The sequence below is a fragment of the Rhodnius prolixus genome, unplaced genomic scaffold, assembly GCF_049639745.1.
Source record: "Rhodnius prolixus isolate KJV_2025 unplaced genomic scaffold, Rpr scaffold_6, whole genome shotgun sequence".
NCBI lineage: Eukaryota > Metazoa > Arthropoda > Insecta > Hemiptera > Reduviidae > Rhodnius > Rhodnius prolixus.
The window spans coordinates 4057682-4077393 of NW_027411634.1; the positions used below are offsets into that span (position 1 = coordinate 4057682).

At 33.3% G+C, this 19712-nt stretch overlaps 1 protein-coding gene across 5 annotated transcripts in view; it reads right to left on the reverse strand.

Annotated features, from left to right (window-relative positions):
* Nucleotides 1–1010: 1010 nt before the first annotated feature.
* The window catches only part of LOC141461347 (uncharacterized), a 78205-nt gene continuing 59503 nt past the window's right edge, over nt 1011–19712 (reverse strand). For 4 of the 5 annotated variants that reach the window (XM_074142313.1, XM_074142312.1, XM_074142316.1 and 1 more), the window contains 5 exons: nt 9489–9599; nt 7205–7342; nt 5608–5826; nt 4681–4809; nt 1011–3732 (listed from right to left, as the gene is read on the reverse strand). In XM_074142313.1, coding sequence (XP_073998414.1) covers nt 3067–3732; nt 4681–4809; nt 5608–5826; nt 7205–7342; nt 9489–9599 — 1263 coding nt within the window. In that variant the 3' untranslated portion in view covers nt 1011–3066. Of the gene's footprint in view, nt 3733–4680; nt 4810–5607; nt 5827–7204; nt 7343–9488; nt 9600–9856; nt 9997–19712 lie in introns of those variants that run through there. The other variant, XM_074142315.1, reaches the window with a different exon arrangement.

Sequence of the window (19712 nt, forward strand, 5' to 3'; positions counted from 1 at the left end):
CCATATATTCTGACAATTTAAAATTTAAATGTGAAATTCAATATCAAGTGCTCAAAGCATTCACTAAAACCAGTTTTGTTTAAACCTTATTCATATCATCCATTTGTTTATGAGAACTTCTCGTAGCTCTCAAAGAAACTGAAATGATCGTATAGCGGTTTAAAGACTAGCTCAAATACATACTAGCACAAAGAAACCATCTTAAACCGCAGACATTTCTCTCTGATTCTGCCTGAATCGTACTTTCGGCTATCCTCTTCTCTTCCTGCTGCATGTATCTTCCAGTATAATCATTATTAGGGTACTTGGGCTGGAATTTGTTCAATAAATTTCTGCCTTTTTCTACTAGTCTTTCCTTAAACTCCCACTTTGTGAAGTATATCGTTTAGCATGATGTTTTTTTTTTTAAATAAGGGAACATAAGGTGGACCTTTCTTCTTCCTCGTCACTAAGTAACTCATTTTATAGTAGCTTAAGAGAACGCAATATGCTTCTTGCTAACAGATTGTACATTTTTTCTGATGCTCAACTTATAAACTTTAAGTCAGGTTCTCAAGTTCGAACACTATAGCTTAAGGCGAAGCGGGCTTTTTATCAAATTCTCAAGAATCAGAGTCATCAACAGTGTCCACAGATTGGGCGACTTGTTCCCCGCTGTTGTTGATACAGCCATTTCTAGCTCATATTCATATTATTTCAAAATGCATATGCTTATGTCTTCGTAGCATTTTTCAGTGAACTTCTCTCGCCTCCTGTTACTGTTCTTTCGTTGTTTATTTCATTTCTTATTTATACTGATCACTAGATGATTTCATACACTTCACTGAAATGGGACTTAATTAAACACAACCACTTCCAGGGCCTTGGAAGTTTCCTTTAAACTTCTTCTCTACATTTTGCGCAGTGAATTCACAATGTTTACCGGATACATTTTCTCAAGTAAAATACTATTATGGGCCCTTTTTTTAAGATCATGAATTTAGGAAGTAAGACAAGAAAAACGATCAATATGTAGTAAATATATAACACAATATATTTACTATGTACAATAATGTATAAAATAAATAAATACAATATTTGTTTTCCAAAACAAACTGTTAATGAGGCAAAAATTAATTTGATACTAACGCTAAAACAGTAAAATAACAGCATCTTCTTCAAATCTGTTTTAAAAAGAAAAAATTTTTATACATGGCACATGTGTACACCATGCATAATGTATACATGAAAATAAAATTAAAAGGCAAACAAAAATTTAATTTTTTGGGTATGTATTTTAAATAAGGAACCCCCAAATATTATCTAGTTCATCAATAAGTTTTTCAGTCACAGTTCATTTCTGAAACTTTTCTTTGTTATAATTTAACAATAGCATTAATAGGATTATTTTTTTTTAAATATCCATAATTGGGAGCAACTACATTATTATTATTTAAGTAATACTAGTTAAATATTATATTATCATCAATATTATTAACATTTGTTTTGATAATTCACAGAAAATTCATTATTATTATAATTTATTATTTTAAATAGTTACATACAAGTAAATATAAATCAAATGTTTTGTAGCCCAATAAATATCTTTTTTAATTTATTTTTTTTAACAATTGCTAATCTAGAAAGCACTTTTTAAAAAGTGTGACTAGGATGTCTAATTTTTAAATCAGCTGTGTAGATTAATAATTCAAGCTGATTTAATTTGTAATATGTAATATATACAAGGGAAGGGAGATAGTTTTGTAGAGATGAGACATCTAAAAAAAAAATGAAAATAAATCTATTTCGGATTTTAATCTATTACGGGGTGATAAGAAGTAATTCATAATCCTAAATAAACATGAAGTTTTATGGGTGGATAATATTTAATAAAAGATTAAATAATGAATGGATAGTAATTAACATGATGATCTGTGCACAAACAGAAATAAGATCGATCATGGCTAAGTCCGATAAGTCTAGAACCTCCTAGGGTGGGTTTCCATTTCTCTTGAAGCATTCTTTCAGGCTGCTGGCCGCCGGTATCCAAAGATATAGAAAGGTAATTGGTAGGGGGGGCACAAATCTTTTAGCGAGATTTCGCATTCGTTTGCTTTTAGTGCTGTTGAAAAAAAAAATGGGACACACTCTCTTCTAGGTTTGAGCATAATGGAGATGTAAAACTCAAAAAGATCTCCCCGACGATTTCAATGTACATTCCTTTTTGAGGAATCAACAACTTAGACCCTAGGGAATATGGCCTGAAGGATGAAACTCTTGCTTTTTATCATGCTTTCTAACGATGGTTAAAAATCCTTCTAATTAGAGCCGAACAGAGTAGGGATTCAAAAAGTCCTCTTTTGTCCCTGTCATAGCTTTTTTTTTCTCTGTTTTTATACCACAGTTTGCAAATAATAAAATCGCATATTTTGAAATGAAAGGGATAATTTTCTTGCTAGCAGAATTCAAAATGGGAACCCAACCAGCTAATGCACCTCACATCTCTTTGCTGTTATTATTTCATTCACAATGTCTTGATTATTTCGTTAATGAAACAAATTTATGTTAAAAATAATTTCAGTCAGGCAATGTTAAATATTATTATTAATAACTTATAGATGTTCTTACTATGAACAGTATTTGACAGTAAATAGTTTGATGAAAATAAGATATTTACACTAGTAAACATTAATCTCTCGGAAGGGATAGCCAGATTACTTTTAACTTAATATTTGACTAACTCTAAAATCACTGCGGATGAAATTTTACGTCCTTTACTACAATCAAATAATAATTATTAAATTTTTTATTACTCTTAATATTTTATTTATTTTTACTTTTTTGTATGTAATAACAATAGTCAACTTATATAGGAACTTTTTTTTTTTGTAAATCATCCTGTTCAAGTATAATTATTAATAACTTTTATTTAAAAACATAATAATCCGGTAAAATGTTTACTAACTGAGGGACAAAAATTATATTGGGCAAACAATACTGCCATTATAATTGTTTATGTAATTAAGACTTAGTTTTTTTATTTATCTATTTCATTCATTTAATTTTTTTTTGCTAAATTATAACATCCTACTCTTTTTTACATTGTTCATAATGATCAAGAAAATCTATGTGACTGCCAGAAGTGAATATTTCTTGACAATGAGGACAAGCTATTTCATCATTGTTCGCTTGATTAATTAAAGACGGTAAAGAACGTGGAGGATGCGATTGTAAAACCGTGGCCGCTGCGCTCGTTGCAGCAATATTGGATGCATTTCCTGGCACAACTGATAGACTAATCGAATTCAGACGAACATTCGACGGCCCAGCTAAGCTACCTTCTGGTGCTGAATAAGATTTAACAACTGGCAAACGTACATAGGATGTTAGCGTAGCTCCGTTGCCGGTTTTAATGCCCATAGCCAGAGTGGTTGACTGTTGTTGCCGGCTATCCGGCTGTGTTGTCTGCCAGGGTGGTTGCTGGATCGGCGAATCAGCTCGTGAATGTGTAATACTAGAGGAAGGAAGCGTGGTTGTAGTTGAATAGGATTCCTCTCGAGCGCGTAATGAACAGGCAGTATCCTCTAATAATAGAGTCCTATCGTCGCTAGTTGTTGACAGTTTTCTCTGGCGTATTTTCTCCTCTCCTTCGGTTATGTTTTGGCAATTTAATTTCGTGGACTGCCTACTCGAATCACACTCTATATTCTCGTCTGTGAAGAAGTATCTGCCTTGATGGTTTGGTGATTGCCTCTAAAAAAAATCGTAATATGTAAATTCTAGGCTCAATTACTTAATAAGTACATTAGTTACTTTAAACAAATTATTTTTAGCAACTTTTATTTAAACCTTGTTATACATAAGTGATAGGGCTATAAAATAAACTGCACTAGAAAAAGAATTGTCCTAACAAAACTTGAAGTTCACAAAAATTGAAAACAATTCAGTAAGAGTAGCATTCCTGGTTGGTAGATCTCGTAAGATCTAATTATTATTGAATCTAAACGGAGCGCCTAAAAAAAGATATCAGTTTGGAAGTCCTATGGTGGACATACCACACGCAGATCAATGCACTAAAAACACTTGTCCTTAATTTTTGGAACCTCAAAACATGTATTTTTGGTAAAACTCAAAATCGAAAATCAGGAATTGCAATACATTGATTCTCATAAAAATAGGAAATAAAATAGATCGCTATTTTATTTAAAGTCTTTTTAGGTCCTCTTAGTCACACTAATATTTTTCTATTCGTTCTTGGGGTAGGTCTCCAAACCTTACACCCATTATGGGAGCCCCAAAAGAATAACAGCAATACAATCCGAGACTAGTACAAACATTTGAGTCGCCCCGGGGATCTGCAGCTGTACCGAGCGAATCGGACAATAACTGCAGCCTTTTACCTGTATCTCCACCTCAATCTGATTCCAACCTATGATCTTAAAAGTAATCTCCCCCTCCATCGCAAACAATCTACCACGAGATAATTGTGTGGTTACCTTTATTTCATAAACTCTTTAAAGCCAAGTGATGGAGTCTGAAAGATTTCCGTAAGGAACAATTATAAACTATTAATTATACAGGTTTCAACTTGATTTCTCCACCAACGAACTAATAACGATAGATATAATTTAAAACAAAGAAACATACAAAATAACTTATTTTACTAGAACTATGATAAAACTATAATGGAATGTGACTAACCGAGGATGAACAGACAACAGTCTGGTGAAATCCAGCGGAATTGACTGTATAATCAACATTACTTCTAGCCCATTGTTTACAACAAGGACAACCTTGAGATCTTCTCATGCTTTCATCATTTTGGGATCTCTGCAATAAAAACAGAACATATTAATTTTTGCAATCCAATAAGAGTGAAACTTCTGGAGTTCTAGCCCGAAAAAGTAATTCTGTTTTAAACCATTTTTCCGTGTTAAGGGTACATATCAATCATTCAGAAGCAAATCTATGCTTTCTCGTACAGTTCAAAAAAAAGAACTACTACGATCCTGTTAAAATTTTGATCGGAAATATTTGTTTTGAGACTTATGAAAAAGATTAACTTCATTGCTTGCTTTGAGGTTATGAAGAAATCTAGTGGGGGGAACTCTTACAGTATTTACTCTGATATATTGAAGTTAAAATTGACAAATTTTCTACATCGACGTTCCCCGTAATTAAATTCAGAGGTGATGGGAGTACTGTGAATCTATCGCTAAAAATAAGTTAAGAACAACTGGCGTTCAGTAAAAATTGATAATAGATTGAATTAAGAAACAGTAGGAGGCAATTTATCGATTAGATTTCTAGTGTTCCCTCGAGATTTGTTTTCCCCTCATTTAGCGGGCTTTGAAAACCCATTAAAACCGAGGGAAATTCAATTACAAAATTTCGACACAATTATCGAACCCTCTCGCTCTTTCTACAGTAAAAAAAAACAACCTCGCTTTCCTCTATTTAGCCATCCAACTGGCACTAATTAGAGTCTATTTTTAAAACCAACCTTTACAATTCTTTTCCTCATTAAATAATGAATAATGGTACTCTACAAATAGAACTTTCTGCAATCTAAACATTTCCTAGAAAAGAAACTAGAAAAAATCTATCTGCCTCACTGACTCTACTTACATTTAAATTGCAAATATCCCTGAGCACATCATTTAGCCTTGACTGTAGAGCGTCCCGTTCGTTCAACGCTTCTTGTTTTTCCAATTTCTCCGCTTCCCAATCATCTTTGTGGGCACGAACTTGAAATTTCAAATGTTCTACTTCTTCTCGTAGTTTCATAACCTCTTCTCTTAGTTTGCGACATTTTGGTCGATCACAATCTGTACTGTTATTTTCTTCCTGTAAGTAATCAAAAAAAGAGGATTTACTATTATTATAACTTTTAAGAATATTGACAGCCCAGAGCCTTTTCTAGTTAATGGAGATTAACCTTCGAAAATGATTTAACATCAAACATATCCACAAATGGTATCTAACGCTTGCCGGGTTACATACTTGCTTAAATAAATTCCAAGGCACAGAGTTTGGAAAACCTTCATACAACAGGGGAGTTCAAACGACTGGAAACCTTATTTAACTGGGATGATTATGATTGAACAGAATCCTCATAAAGCTGAATATAACCAACAAGGCCTTACATTCTCATCTCTTTGGTGGATGCAAGGGAAAATTAGCAAAAAAAAAAAAGGTTTAAATGGCCGTTTTCACGTCAAGATTGCTCCGTTGCATTGAAATAAGAAATGTAACATTAAAAGACAGCTTGGAATTTAACCCTTTGAATCAAATTTGGAGACTCGGCCGATATAGAAGAGGTATGACCTAAGGTAAAATTTAAAAAATAGATGTTTAGGCCAAATTAAGAGTTCAGAAAGAACAAATTGAATATGTGATAAACTTGACTGAGATGGCCCGGCCATTCGAAGAGAATTCAAAAGGTGTATTGACTGTACAAAAACTCCGTTCTGGGAAAACCAAGCGGAAGAGATGCTGTGTGAGATAATACAATGATCTCAAACTGGCTCAGTTGGATTTATTCGAAAAATAACCCGTTCTATATCTGAGGTCTAGGCCCACTTTGACGAAATGCCTAAGCACGGTAACCTGGAGTGTCTTTAACTTCATATTTCAAGTATGTAATTGGTACTCTACTAGGTTACAGACAATTAAATTAATTTTTTAATCTTAGATGTGGTCCCAAATTCTTAAAATCCCTAATACAATAAATAACTTATCTTTTAAGTTTCATTTATTTCTATTTTAAAAATTTTATTACACTTACTTATAAAAATACTTTTTCTTAAGTTATTAAGTTGACCCCAGTTAAATTTTATTTTTTTTCTGATAAAAGGCAACTTTTACTGTTAGCAACATGCGGCTAATAAGTACAAGTTTGGACTCTGATTATACTTTGAATAATTACTAAAATTAACAATATCTTTTACAAGTTTTAAACTGCTTTGCTTTTGCTTTTATTTTTGCAAATTGCTTGATTTTGTTTTTTTAAAGAATGTTTCTAAAAAGTCCTTGAGTTTTTTTTAATTTTATTTTTGCATAATTTTCCTTATAAATATAATACGAGAAATCAAAATTTAATTTACAAGGTTGTAAATAGAATAACGATCAAAAATAGTAGAAAAAAAAATGCAAAATCCAATTTGTTTATTTGTAAATATAGATTTTTTTTTGTTTTTTGTCTAATAATTTCCGTATGACTTACTCTTTTGTGTAGATAAGATTGTTCTTCGCCAATATTGTTGATCTGTTCTTGTTGATCCCGTATTGTTGACTGTAGTTTATCTATAAATATCTGCATATCTGAATTGTATTTGTGCCATCTTTTATTTACTTGAGTCAACTGTAAAAGAATAAACATGAATATTGGGGATGATTTAATAAAGATCCTTTAAATGTTTAAATAATTGAAAAACCAGGTTATCCAATAAACATAACCTATCACTTAATAACATAAGTTCGCTTTTGACTTTGTATTAACCTTGTATAAATCAAAATTTTAAGTAAAATTTCGGTTGAAAAGAATAGAAGTTGACGTAAAGGGTCCGCCACAAAAATTATTATGGTATGATAATGCTATAAAAAAAAAGAGGCTTTATCATATGGCTCTTTGTCAGTCATGAGGAGGGGGCTTCCGCCACATCAAATAATACTTCCCTGTACATCTTATCAAACTCCTACAGTCTTATTGTACAACAAAAAAAAAAAATCAATCATCCATCTAAATTCATCATTCGCCACTCATTCATCTATTAGGCGTTTTCAAGGTTATATCCTGGCTCCCATTATGCTGCTATTCATCATTTATAATTAAGCCAACTACTAAAGCTTCTCCCGAATTACCAAGATTCACATAACATCATGCAGTATCGACATTACTACTTACAAGACTTACTTTAACAATAAGCAAATTGAAGTAATCCATTACTGGCAACATACTTATTCAGTTCTAACCTATGTAGTTCTACCATCAATAGGTTAATTTTACCAGCCCTGATCGCCTTATACACCATTTAGATTCCCTTACATTCCAAAAAATGTAATAAGGATGAATTCCGTTTTCTTTTTCTGGACTTAGGGTTAATGCCAGCATAGAAAAGATTTTAAAAAAAATGTTTGCAAAATAAAAAATTAAAACACGTGCGCAAAAAGATATTAATTCAATTGTTTTCGTCTTTTCCCAACCCACTTCAACTTCTCACTTCGCAGTAAACTAATTCATTGAAAACGTAGGTAATTATAAATTCATTATCAAGTTCAAAAATAAATTCATATGAATTTATCTCAAACTCTTTCAGTGCACGAAATTAGCTAGTTTTTACAACAGAATCTTAAATCTTATGTAGAACTTAATCTGTTCATGGTTTTTCTATTAACTATCCTGGAACACCTCCACCTAATTCATGTAGAGGCATCGCAGGATCCTCAAAAGGGAGGCACTATGTGAGATATTTTATCCTAAAAACACTTGAAACATTTTTGTGTGTGTGTTGTGATGGCTATGGCTATTTGGTCTACAGGGGCTTCACCATCTTTCCTCAGAATTTGTGTCCTCCTACAATTCCTTGGAGGAGAGCTGACAGATAGATGCCAAGATGAGCAATGCTTTTTTGACTAGCTCTTTCTTTTTGAGCCTCTTCCGAGTGAACAAGAAATGATTACTCAGTGTTTTAACTTCTCTTTCACAATTTTCAAGATTAGAAATTATTCATTTTCTTCAACTATGCAGTAAACTGAAATGTCACCAAGAGGAATTTTTACTCAAATTTCCTTTCTCACAACTCTCCTTTTTCTAAGAAATAAAAAAGTCCTAGTAAAATGATATGGGCATCAATCAATATCTGACCAAAGTATTGCAGAAGAGTTATATAGTTATCCTTCAGAAGTCTATTTCAAGGTCAAACAACATGTTTACGGATATTTTGTGATTATTGTGTAGTTTTCCGTTGAATTCGTGACCACGCTTACAGCAAGGAAATGGTTTACTTTTTTTTTCACTTAAATCTTACATCAACAGTAGAAATAGTTTTTGCAGTAAAGTAACTGGAGTGTTTCTACAGGTTGCATAGTCACGCTCCGCTATTGATATTGTTAGATAAAGAGAACCTGCGATGAATATGGTTGAAGAAGGAGAAAGTCTAGACTAGAGGAAAAATGGCAATAACTACTCGAGGACAACTGCTTCCTCAAAATATTCTCCACGTTCTACCAATAACAAAATCAACGAAAGTACGTAGAAGATGCTAACTAACTTCACCATAACAAACAAGCAACTAACCCAAAACAAAATTACTTTAAAGTCTGCCGAAAACAAGTATCACCAAAGTGCCGCATTGGACTGTTTATCTTCAGCACAAAAAGTTATAGAAGGATGTTCCTCAATATGTGATATTTAATTTTTTACCAGTAATTTGGAAAGAATCCCTCTGGGTATTTTAAAAAAAAAAGTAGAAGTAAAAACAGTAATAATAAAAAATTAATTTACTTACATCAGAGTTTGCGGCTTGAAGTTTGTAAATCTCATCTTGACAATTCCTCAGCTTCCTTTTCATCTCTTCATAATCGGCAACTCTCGTTTCGGCAATATCAGAATCGGTCGGCTGTATCAGGAAAAAAAAGTAAATGTAATTTACATTGCTTTTCAATTTATTGTTTTATGCACTTTAATGGTCTTAACGCAAAGATTGTCTTAATAACAAGTTTTTTCAATTTAAAAAATATGGGTTTTTCAAAACTAATACACGAGTTTACAGCGATTTCGTAGACGAATACTGGTATCCAAGCTCGAGTCTCTTCCCTTAGCGATAGTATGGATTAGTATTTTAGAACAGAATAATCTAGAAAGTTTGCTACTAACTTTGTCTAAAGAGAACATGTATCCTATTCACACGAGTACTATGCATACCAATAACACACTGAGCACACTTCTAATAGATAACCCCAAATTTACTAACAGCTCTTATCGTAGTTCGTAGTGTGACCATCAGCGACGCCTACAATATTTTCATAGTACTACCAACAATACTGTTATAACTGACAAATAATTTTTATAAACTGAATAATTTGTTTTTAATTTTATTTAACTATGACAAAATAAACGATCTAAGTTCTCTGTGGGGTATGACCTCTCAAAATAATAATAATAATAATAATTAATGGAAAAACCAAGGAGAGAACAACAATTTCTCTTAATACTGGATCAGTCAGCTGTCAAGAAGCTCCTAGGAAAAGAAAATCTAAGACCAGCAGCAGCTTCTGTGCCTGGAGTCCACGTGCAAAAAAAGCTCGGTCATATTATGGGACAGTCCGGATGGAATTCTTAGTGAGTCAGGAAGTCAGGTAGTCAGTGATAAATGTGTTTAATAAGGGGTGGGATACACGTGTCATCAAATGTCTGTGTGACAACCTTGCATGTCCAATTCGGGGACGCCTCAATATCACCCTCTTCTTGACGTCATTTTAGTCGATTTGTTTTTTGTTTGTTTTTGTTGATTGCTATCGATTAACTGTCATGAACGGTAGTTTCAGTTTACAATACAGCTTATAGTTCTAAGTAAATTTGCTGTAAGGCAAATTCTGTTTATTTAAACCTCTTAGCCATCTATCATTGACTGACAAATCCATTTGGACAGTTTAGCAAACAACCATTCATCTCTGGCTAGCAAAAAAAAAAATGAAGAGAAATCCTCATCTCTGATCAAGATAATTGAACCCGATTATTTTATTTATTTATTTATTTTTTAAAAGTGAGAACTGATGAAGGACCAAAGTGATTCTCCTTGCGAAGTAGGACAGAAGAATGATTTAAAAGGAATTCAATTAGAGTCTTCTAGAGGAAGACTAAGAAAAAGAATATGTAAAAGCATGATCTGGAGGACTCACTCATGGTCTCATTTGACCAATTTTACAAGATTGACGTAGTTTGGGACTTAGAACCTTTAATTGAGTAAAAAGTACTGAGTAACCATTTACATTGCAGTAAAGTGAATACCAGTTGATGATTCGATAGTAATTGTTGGATGCATTAACAGGTTTTGATCACGTGTTAATTACAACAAATAAACTAGGAGTTTAATGAATTACTGTTGTAATTGTCGTTAGCTCCCATTTTTCAAGTGAAATTAGCCAGAATCAGGAGTAATTGCGTACTATGTGTTCTTTTGCTATTGTTTACTTCATTTCTATCATTAAAATGCAAAAGTGTAATTTTGTCCGGCCTTGACAAAAGTACTTTTGGCAATGAGAAATAAACAACAAAAAACCTGATTAGAACATTATTCACACGAGTTCCATTGTTGCACTGGTTGCAATTTAATTGAGAAATTTATAGGGAAGGAATTAGCTATGTGGTTAGCGTATTGGATTCCTGCGCGGAGGTCCCGGGTTCGAATCCCAGGCTGCTGGCCCATTAGATCTTCACTTCCTAGGGGAGCTTCTTTTAGCTCACTTGTCCTGGGTGATGGATGAATTTTACTGTTACCTAACCTAAAGTTGAGTGTTATGTCTAATTTCTCTAAAGTTGAGTTTTATCACCAGAAATAACCGATTTGAGGTTCCTAAAAAGTCAGAAGATAAAAAAAAAATTGAGAAAATGATTTATGCGAGTGGGATTTTCGACTATATCTTAATTTGGACAGCGACTGTTATTAACGAAAAGGAAGATGCGTATTCTGTTCAGATTCTCAACCAGACAGAGACTACTCGTAAAATAATAACTCGTAAAGTTTCCTTTAGGAGAAGTGGGCCCCCAAAACGTGTACTTCTGGTAGAAATTGAACCCCCAAAATTCTGACACGAACTGGTAATTGTATATGGTATATAATAAACACCTGAAACGAGGTAATACCCGCTTATCTAATATGTCTATCTAAAAGTAAGCTTATCTAATTAAACTGCCAGTTGTAAAAAACAAAAAAAAAACTATCTAGCGATTAGAAAAAGGCCACGTGTACAAAAAAGATAAAATGTAGAACAGGCACACACACACCATTCTTATGCAAAATTAGCGCTGATAGCTCTTAAACTTTGGGGCGGTGAAAGGAGGAACTAATTAGTTTGATAAAGAAACCTGTAGGGAAAATGTGGTACTAAAATTATGTCAGTGAGTACGTGATGAGGAAAAATTGTTTGATAGGAAAAACTCATATTAATTCCTTTTTTATCATAACTTGAGGAAGTCTCACTATTATGTCTTCACCGGAAATACGTGCTTAGTTCATTCGTGAATAAAATGAAAAATATCATTTTCACTGAAAATGTCACTTCCAACTATAAAACAAGAAATTTGCAGGGCACACCTTTTAAAAGTCTAAAAGTTTTCTATAAAATGTCGCGTCGGGTTCAATCAAACTAACCAAACGAACGAATCAAACGAAAGTTGATTCCAAGCATGAGGAGAGAATGAATCGCCGCCAATTCTACTAGCTTACCCCGCTTCTAGGTTCAGCCTCCAGCCACCCATTGCTGGATGGATTACCAACTAGTGCCCCAACGGTGGTGAGAGGTGGACAGGGTGAACAATACCTGTAATACCTGCCTGTATTATTTCCCTTATGGGTGCCATTCCGAATGACTGTGCATCTAGAGCTGAGTCTTTTTATAATCTACAAGCAGAAACATGTCCCTTTTCATTTTTTGCTAGACCTAGGGTTTTCCCAATCACCGTTATCTTTCTTGCTCTCCATTGTCTCAAATCGTAAAATAAATCTATACGAAAGAAACCCATTGGCTCTTCTTCTGAGATTGTCTTCTCCCAATTGTACTTTGCGTTACGTTTGCTGAAGATTAGGAAATTAAGGAAAAATCAGACTTTAAAATAAAAAAATTACTGAAGCAATACCAAAGGGAAAAGTAGTTCAAATTAATGGCTCAAGATGTAACGCTCAAATACGTAACAGGAAATCCAATTGAACTCTGTTTCTATTTTTCAACCATTTTATTGTTGTCTTTTTTTGTAATTATGTTTCTTTTATTCAAATTTAATTTTAATTACAGCCAAATAAACAATAATAATTACTTTTAATAAAATTTAGCAAACAGTATTAAAAAAATGTTTAATTACTTGTTGATCGTGAATTGTTGTATTAAAAACAAAAATACGTTTTCCCCAGACAATTTTCCTTCCCCCTACTCTGAACCCCCCACCACCACATAAAATTGAGGCTTCTAAAAAAAAAAAACTCCGTTAAAAGCGATAAATCTACGAGGGTCGTTTGAAAAGTCCGTGCAAAAATAAAAACTATTTAATTTTTTAGGGTAAACCTTTTTTATTTTTCAACATAGTCTTCTTTTAAGCTTATACACTTCATCCAACGCTGCTCTAGTTTGTTGATCCTTTCCGAATAATAGGACTTGTCCAAGTCTGAAAAATAGCCATTCGTTTCTGCAATCACCTCCTCGTTTGAATAAAATCTTTTTCCCGCCAGCCATTTCTTCATATTGGGGAACAAATAGTAGTCCGAGGGAGCCAAGTCTGGAGAATAGGGGGGATGTGAAACGAGTTGGAACCCTATTTCCATTAATTTTGCGACCACAACTGCTGAGGTGTGAGCTGGTGCGTTGTCGTGATGGAAAAGGACTTTTTTGTAGGCCAATCGTGGGCGTTTTTCTTGCAGCTCGGTTTTCAAACGGTCCAATAACGATGAATAATATGCACCTGTAATAGTTTTACCCTTTTCCAGATAGTCGATGAGGATTATTCCTTGCGAATCCCAAAAGACAGTCGCCATAATCTATCCGGCCGAAGGAACGGTCTTCGCCTTTTTTGGCGCAGATTCTCCCTTGGTAACCCATTGTTTAGATTGTTCTTTGGTCTCAGGAGTGTAGTGATGTATCCATGTTTCATGCACAGTGACGAAACGACGCTTAAAGTCCTGCGGATTCTTCTGGAACAGCTGCAAACCGTTCTTGCAACACTTCACACGATTTCGTTTTTGGGTCAAGCGTGAGCAATCGCGGCACCCATCTTGCGGATAGCTTTGTCATGTCCAAATGTTGATGCAAAATATTATGTACCCGTTCATTCGAGATGCCCACAGCACTAGCAATCTCACGCATCTTCACTCTTCTGTCATCCATCACCATATCATGGATTTTATCAATGATTTCTGGAGTAGTAACCTCAACAGGGCGTCCAGAACGTTCAGCGTCACTTGTGCCCATATGGCCACTCCGAAAATTTTGAAACCACTTATAAACTGTTCTAATCGAAGGTGCAGAGTCACCATAATGTTTATCAAGCTTCACTTTAGTCTCCTGAGGCGTTTTGCCTTTCATAAAGTAGTGTTTAATCAACACACGAAATTCTTTTTCTTCCATTTTTTGAAAATCACTCGACTTCCTCGATTCAAACGAATGCCAAACACAAAGAAATAGACCGATCTGGCTGAAACTTGGTGTGTGTTCTTCCAAGAGATGCTATTAACTAAACCTAACCTCGATACGCGCCAGTGGTGCTATCTCTCTGACTTTGCACGGACTTTTCAAACGACCCTCGTATATTTGACGATTAAAATTGTGTGTTCAATTAAATTTTACCAGCAAACTATTGCTAACTAAAAGATTCAAGTTTAAATAAACTATTAATATGGTGCTCATTTTGGAATGTAGATCGTGACGAGTTTTGTACTTTAGGGAAACACTTTTCTTTTTTTATTTTCTCTTATTATACAAGGTCAAAGAAAATATTGACAGCTTTCTAATTACCAGTTTTCTCCAAAAAAATATTCGTTTTGAGATCCTATTCGTCAAAAAAAAAAAAAAAAAAAAAAAAACAATAACAATAACAAAAACGCAGTTCAAATTTTGATATATCGATTACATTGCTCAGCTGATTAGTATGTCGACATGAGGTTATCTCGATTAACAGGTTATATCGATCTTACAGCTAAATCGAAGAGATTATTTTGTATAGCCCTTATTTAAGTTAATTTAAGACTTGGAAGATTCAATTTCTTTTTAATGCGGTGTAAACTATCATTTAAAAAAACTGTTGGAACGTAGAATTAAAAAAAAAAATCATATCGATTTGACGCTAAAAGTAAATAAATTAATCGGAAGGTCACAAAAAGGATCACGTGAAGCGATTCTTTAAATATCATAAAAACCAAACAAAAAGATTAATTAAAAGATTAAGGATTAAATTAAAAAAAAAGATACTTGAAAATTGACTTTTATTAATATCTTTAAAACAAACGTGTTCAATGGATGCTAGTTAGGTTCAATCATTTAATCAATTAGTACACATTCTTATCTTGCTCCAGAACAAAACCGACAATCGAAAATATTTCAATTACGTAAATTACACATTTTATTGATTTAAATTGAAATTGAGTGTAAAAAAAAAAACATGTTTGAGACCATTTACTTTATTTCCTTTTCTTAAAATTATGAGCTCTAGATGTAGATAAAATTTGGAAGGAATGTATTTTTTTGGGAATCAAAAGTGATAATTAAAAATTTTAAAATGAAAAATTAGAACAAACACTTAGAACATATTTAGTTAAAGCACAACTTTCCTTGTTCAATAGTTTGGACTCTGCCACAATCACTTTGGCTTCCGTAATCTCTTTTCCTCTCAATCAATCACCCAGTTAGTAACACAGGAAGTGATGCAAGATGTAGTATGTACTGCTGCGGTACAATTGAATACGCTCTTATCTTTTCGAAGACATTTTGAATGGTGACCTTAATACAAAGACCCGGGACTAAACTTATTGCTGTATGACGTCTCAACAGCGCTAATAATTGGCAATACCTTTTTTTTTTTTGGTTGATTTTTATCCAATCAAAATTGAGTTTAGCGAAAAAAGCACTAAATTGCGTCTAAATTTAATAAACTGTGATAATAATTCATTGCTTAGTTGATAATATAATTACAACATTACATGGCTAATATTAATATTTATTAATGCTTAATATTACATTGCTATCTTCTACAAATATTGGAAGAGTTGAAGTGCCATCTTACTGTGTAAATATTTTGATTATTAAAGTTGAATCTCAAATGAAATAAATAATTTATTATTATTATTATTATTATTAACGGAAAAATAATGATAGAAGTTTCCTGTTTGTCTAAAATTTGCAACCATAAATTTAACTTAAACTTTACAACCTTGAAAAGTCGGCCATTATGAGCTGCAAGGTGCCAATTATTTGCTAAAATTTTGCAATTAAATTGTTCTTAAGAATACGTATAATCCAATGAGATTGGTTGGTTGCCTTTCCAAATGTAAATAAGAGGCGATCGACATTAAATTGTAAATAAATTTGCACCAATTTACGAGTATAAAAACCTTTGTAATTTTGATTTCAAGCCAAACACTTTCACTTGCGGTCGTGTGACAAATTTTCAAAAAAAAAAAAAACAGTGTACGTATTTGTTTCAAAAGTACAACATGGTAGTATGCCTTATCTGCATACTTCGTTTGAGAACTTAACGATTAAAATCGCACGTTTTTTTTTCCGATCGTAAACTTGAAAACTTTGATAACGAAAGTATAGTCCAATAATTTATAGTGATAATTAAAAAAAAGGTGAAACAGTTTCTTTCAAAAGTATTTCTATTTTATTGTTAGCGAAAGTTAAAAGAATAGAAGTTTTAATTAATACTTTAGAATAATTAATTCTTTTTTAGAAAGTAAAATAATCTTTATACCATATAAAAAGAAAGAATCACACAATGAAGAAACAAAGAACGGAAACCCATCTCATAGAAGCTTCGAAAACTTTCTGCTTTTATTTGAGCGAAAATTATTGGAACTGTAAATATAGTTAGCTTCTGGGCACCACGATAGCCGAGCGATTATAGGCAAGGCCTGCAAAGCCTTCTATTGTTGGTTAGTGGGTTCGATTCACTGTCTAGGTTTTGCTATTTAATGGTTAATATGAGAAATTTGTTGTAAAGTATGTTAGGCGGTTAGAGACTAGACCCGCAAAGCTAAGATGTATTGTTGGTTAGTGGGTTCGATTCCCCTGGTCTAGGTCTTGTATTTTATTTAATGGTTAATATGAGAAATTTATAGTAAAGTAGTTTGGCGGTTATAGACTAGACCCGCAAAGCTAAGATGTATTGTTGGTTAGTGGATTCGATTCCCAGTGTCTAGGTCTTGTATTTTATTTAATGGTTAATATGAGAGATTTATAGTAAAGTAGTTTGGCGGTTATAGGCTAGACCCGCAAAGCTAAGATGTATTGTTGGTTAGTGGATTCGATTCCCCTGGTCTAGGTCTTGTATTTTATTTAATGGTTAATATGAGAAATTTATAGTAAAGTAGTTTGGCGGTTATAGGCTAGACCCGCAAAGCTAAGATGTATTGTTGGTTAGTGGATTCGATTCCCGAGTCAATGTCTTGGATATTATTTAATGGTTAATATGAGAAATTTATAGTAAAGTAGTTTGGCGGTTATAGACTAGACCCGCAAAGCTAAGATGTATTGTTGGTTAGTGGATTCGATTCCCGAGTCAATGTCTTGGATTTTATTTAATGGTTAATATGAGAAATTTATAGTAAAGCATGTTAGGCGGATATAGACTAGACCCGCAAAGCTAAGATGTATTGCTGGTTTAGTGGATTCGATTCCCGAGTCTATGTCTTGGATTTTATATATTGGTTAATATGAGAAATTTATAGTAAAGTATGTTTACTAGTCGGCTCCGTCTACATCACCTAATTGGTAGTTGGACGTAAAAATAGGCAATCACTTTACTTTAAATATAGCTTTTATTATTTATCCTTTTTAAATGTTTTTTAAAATAAAGTTCAGATAAAACAAACACATATTAAGCAATGGTTTCCTGTCGTAAAATGACTTAGTTTATGAAAAAAAAAGTTATATTAACAACTTAGATGTCATTTTTCTTTCTCCATTTGTCGTGAAATTTTCTTTGAAAATTAGAATTCCGACCAAAAAAAATAAAGTACTTCCGGACGCACGTACTACCTTAGTATTGGAACTATATTAACAATACAAACTTTTTAAGCATTACCACAATTTATGTAGCCGTTCATCAAACTGAAAACAAATTCTGGAAACTGCCTTTAAAACTAAAAACACGAGCTAAAAATGTGTTCTAGATCTACAAACGCGTCTAATCAGCTAAAAATTGTGTGTAAACCATTTTCTGACAGTACTTCCGCTAGACAAATTTTTCCCGAAAATCTAATTATCTCGTCTTTGCTGATAATGATTTCGAATTATCTTATTTGAATTTCCTGTTTTGTTTTTGCGTATAATTGGAACATACATATCTCCCTGCAGATTCCAACATAAAAACTTTATTTTTGCCGAAATCTGGTGAATTCATATTTTTAGTATCAATGTAAAACAATCTTCCTTGAGTAGATGCGAGTCCTGTGTCCAGGAGTGGTTCTCTCCGTGTAAAGCAAGCCTTTCAGGCAGATTTAGCTTTCTAGATTTGTCTGGAAGCAACAGGGGCATCCTTACTGCCAGCTGTTTCCTTATTTTGAAGTTATTCTTTATCAAATGATAGTTTCCAGTTCAAGTGGGGAACTATGATCTGTACGGCTAGTTATACTGGACACTGAAATCCCACCCTGTAATCAATTATCCTGGCACTATTCCTCCTAGCAATGCCCGTGATTCCAGCCGTTTTAACTGATAACCAAGATCCAGTAACAGCTGATAAATTGTTGCAGATTTGTCCAATAAAACTGAACGAGATACATAATCGGCACCAAATCTTCACTAAATCGTCATAAAAAATAAATAAAAACGGAAAAGCAATACAAACAAAACACAATTACATTTTTCCAACTTTTTATGAACCATTTTTTATCTATTTAATGTTTTCCTTGACAAAAAAAAACCGCAAAACAAATAAGGAAAACAGGCAAAAAATATATTGTAAATAAAACCATAATTTCCCGTCAACCTTTACACTTGGTTGAGCCTCACAGATTATTATATAATATATTCTGATGGTGTGGACCTCACGAAGGATTTCCTCTTACTATGTTTTTATTATATAATAATAATAATAATAATAAATTAACTAATTTCCTTCTAAAACTATTAACGTAATTAGAAGATGGAGATTTTAAATATTGGTCGTTTGAAATTAGAAAGAGCTTGAGGTGGTTTCTTCCCAGTTAAGGAAATTTATGGGAATTCAAACGTTATTTAAACTTACTGACTACCCGGAATCCCGGGATTTTTTTTAGGGAGTCTGTTCCCACTTTTTTAATAATGAAGAAATAGGTTATTGAATTTGAACGTGGTCGGACGTCCCCGTGAAGAAGGATTCAAATCTGTTCCTACAGGTGAAAATATCTAGTAGGTGCGCAATGAGGTATTCTAGATATATATGAAAGTGGTTGACTGTCCTAGAAGTCTACTCTAAAGTGTGCAAAAACCCAGGATATCAACAACACTACGACCAACATATAGGAGCCGGTAGAAATTTAGGTTTGGGATATGCTCAGGCAAATTCTAGCTCAATTCTAATCCAATGTGTTTCTATAACCCGCCTGGTAGATGGGTACAGGAGTGGCAGTCTCTTAGGTCCACCAGTAGGATTGATTATGCGGTCTTAACAAGACATTTGATCTCTCCCAAGTGCTAGTTAAGGAGAGAATATAGCCTGTTTTTGAGTGGATTAGGTGCCAGGGAATCATCTGGACAGCTTTCCGTACCCTTAAGATTTTCCTAGACAGCCTGGATAAATGGGCGAGTAAACTTCCTTCCTAGAC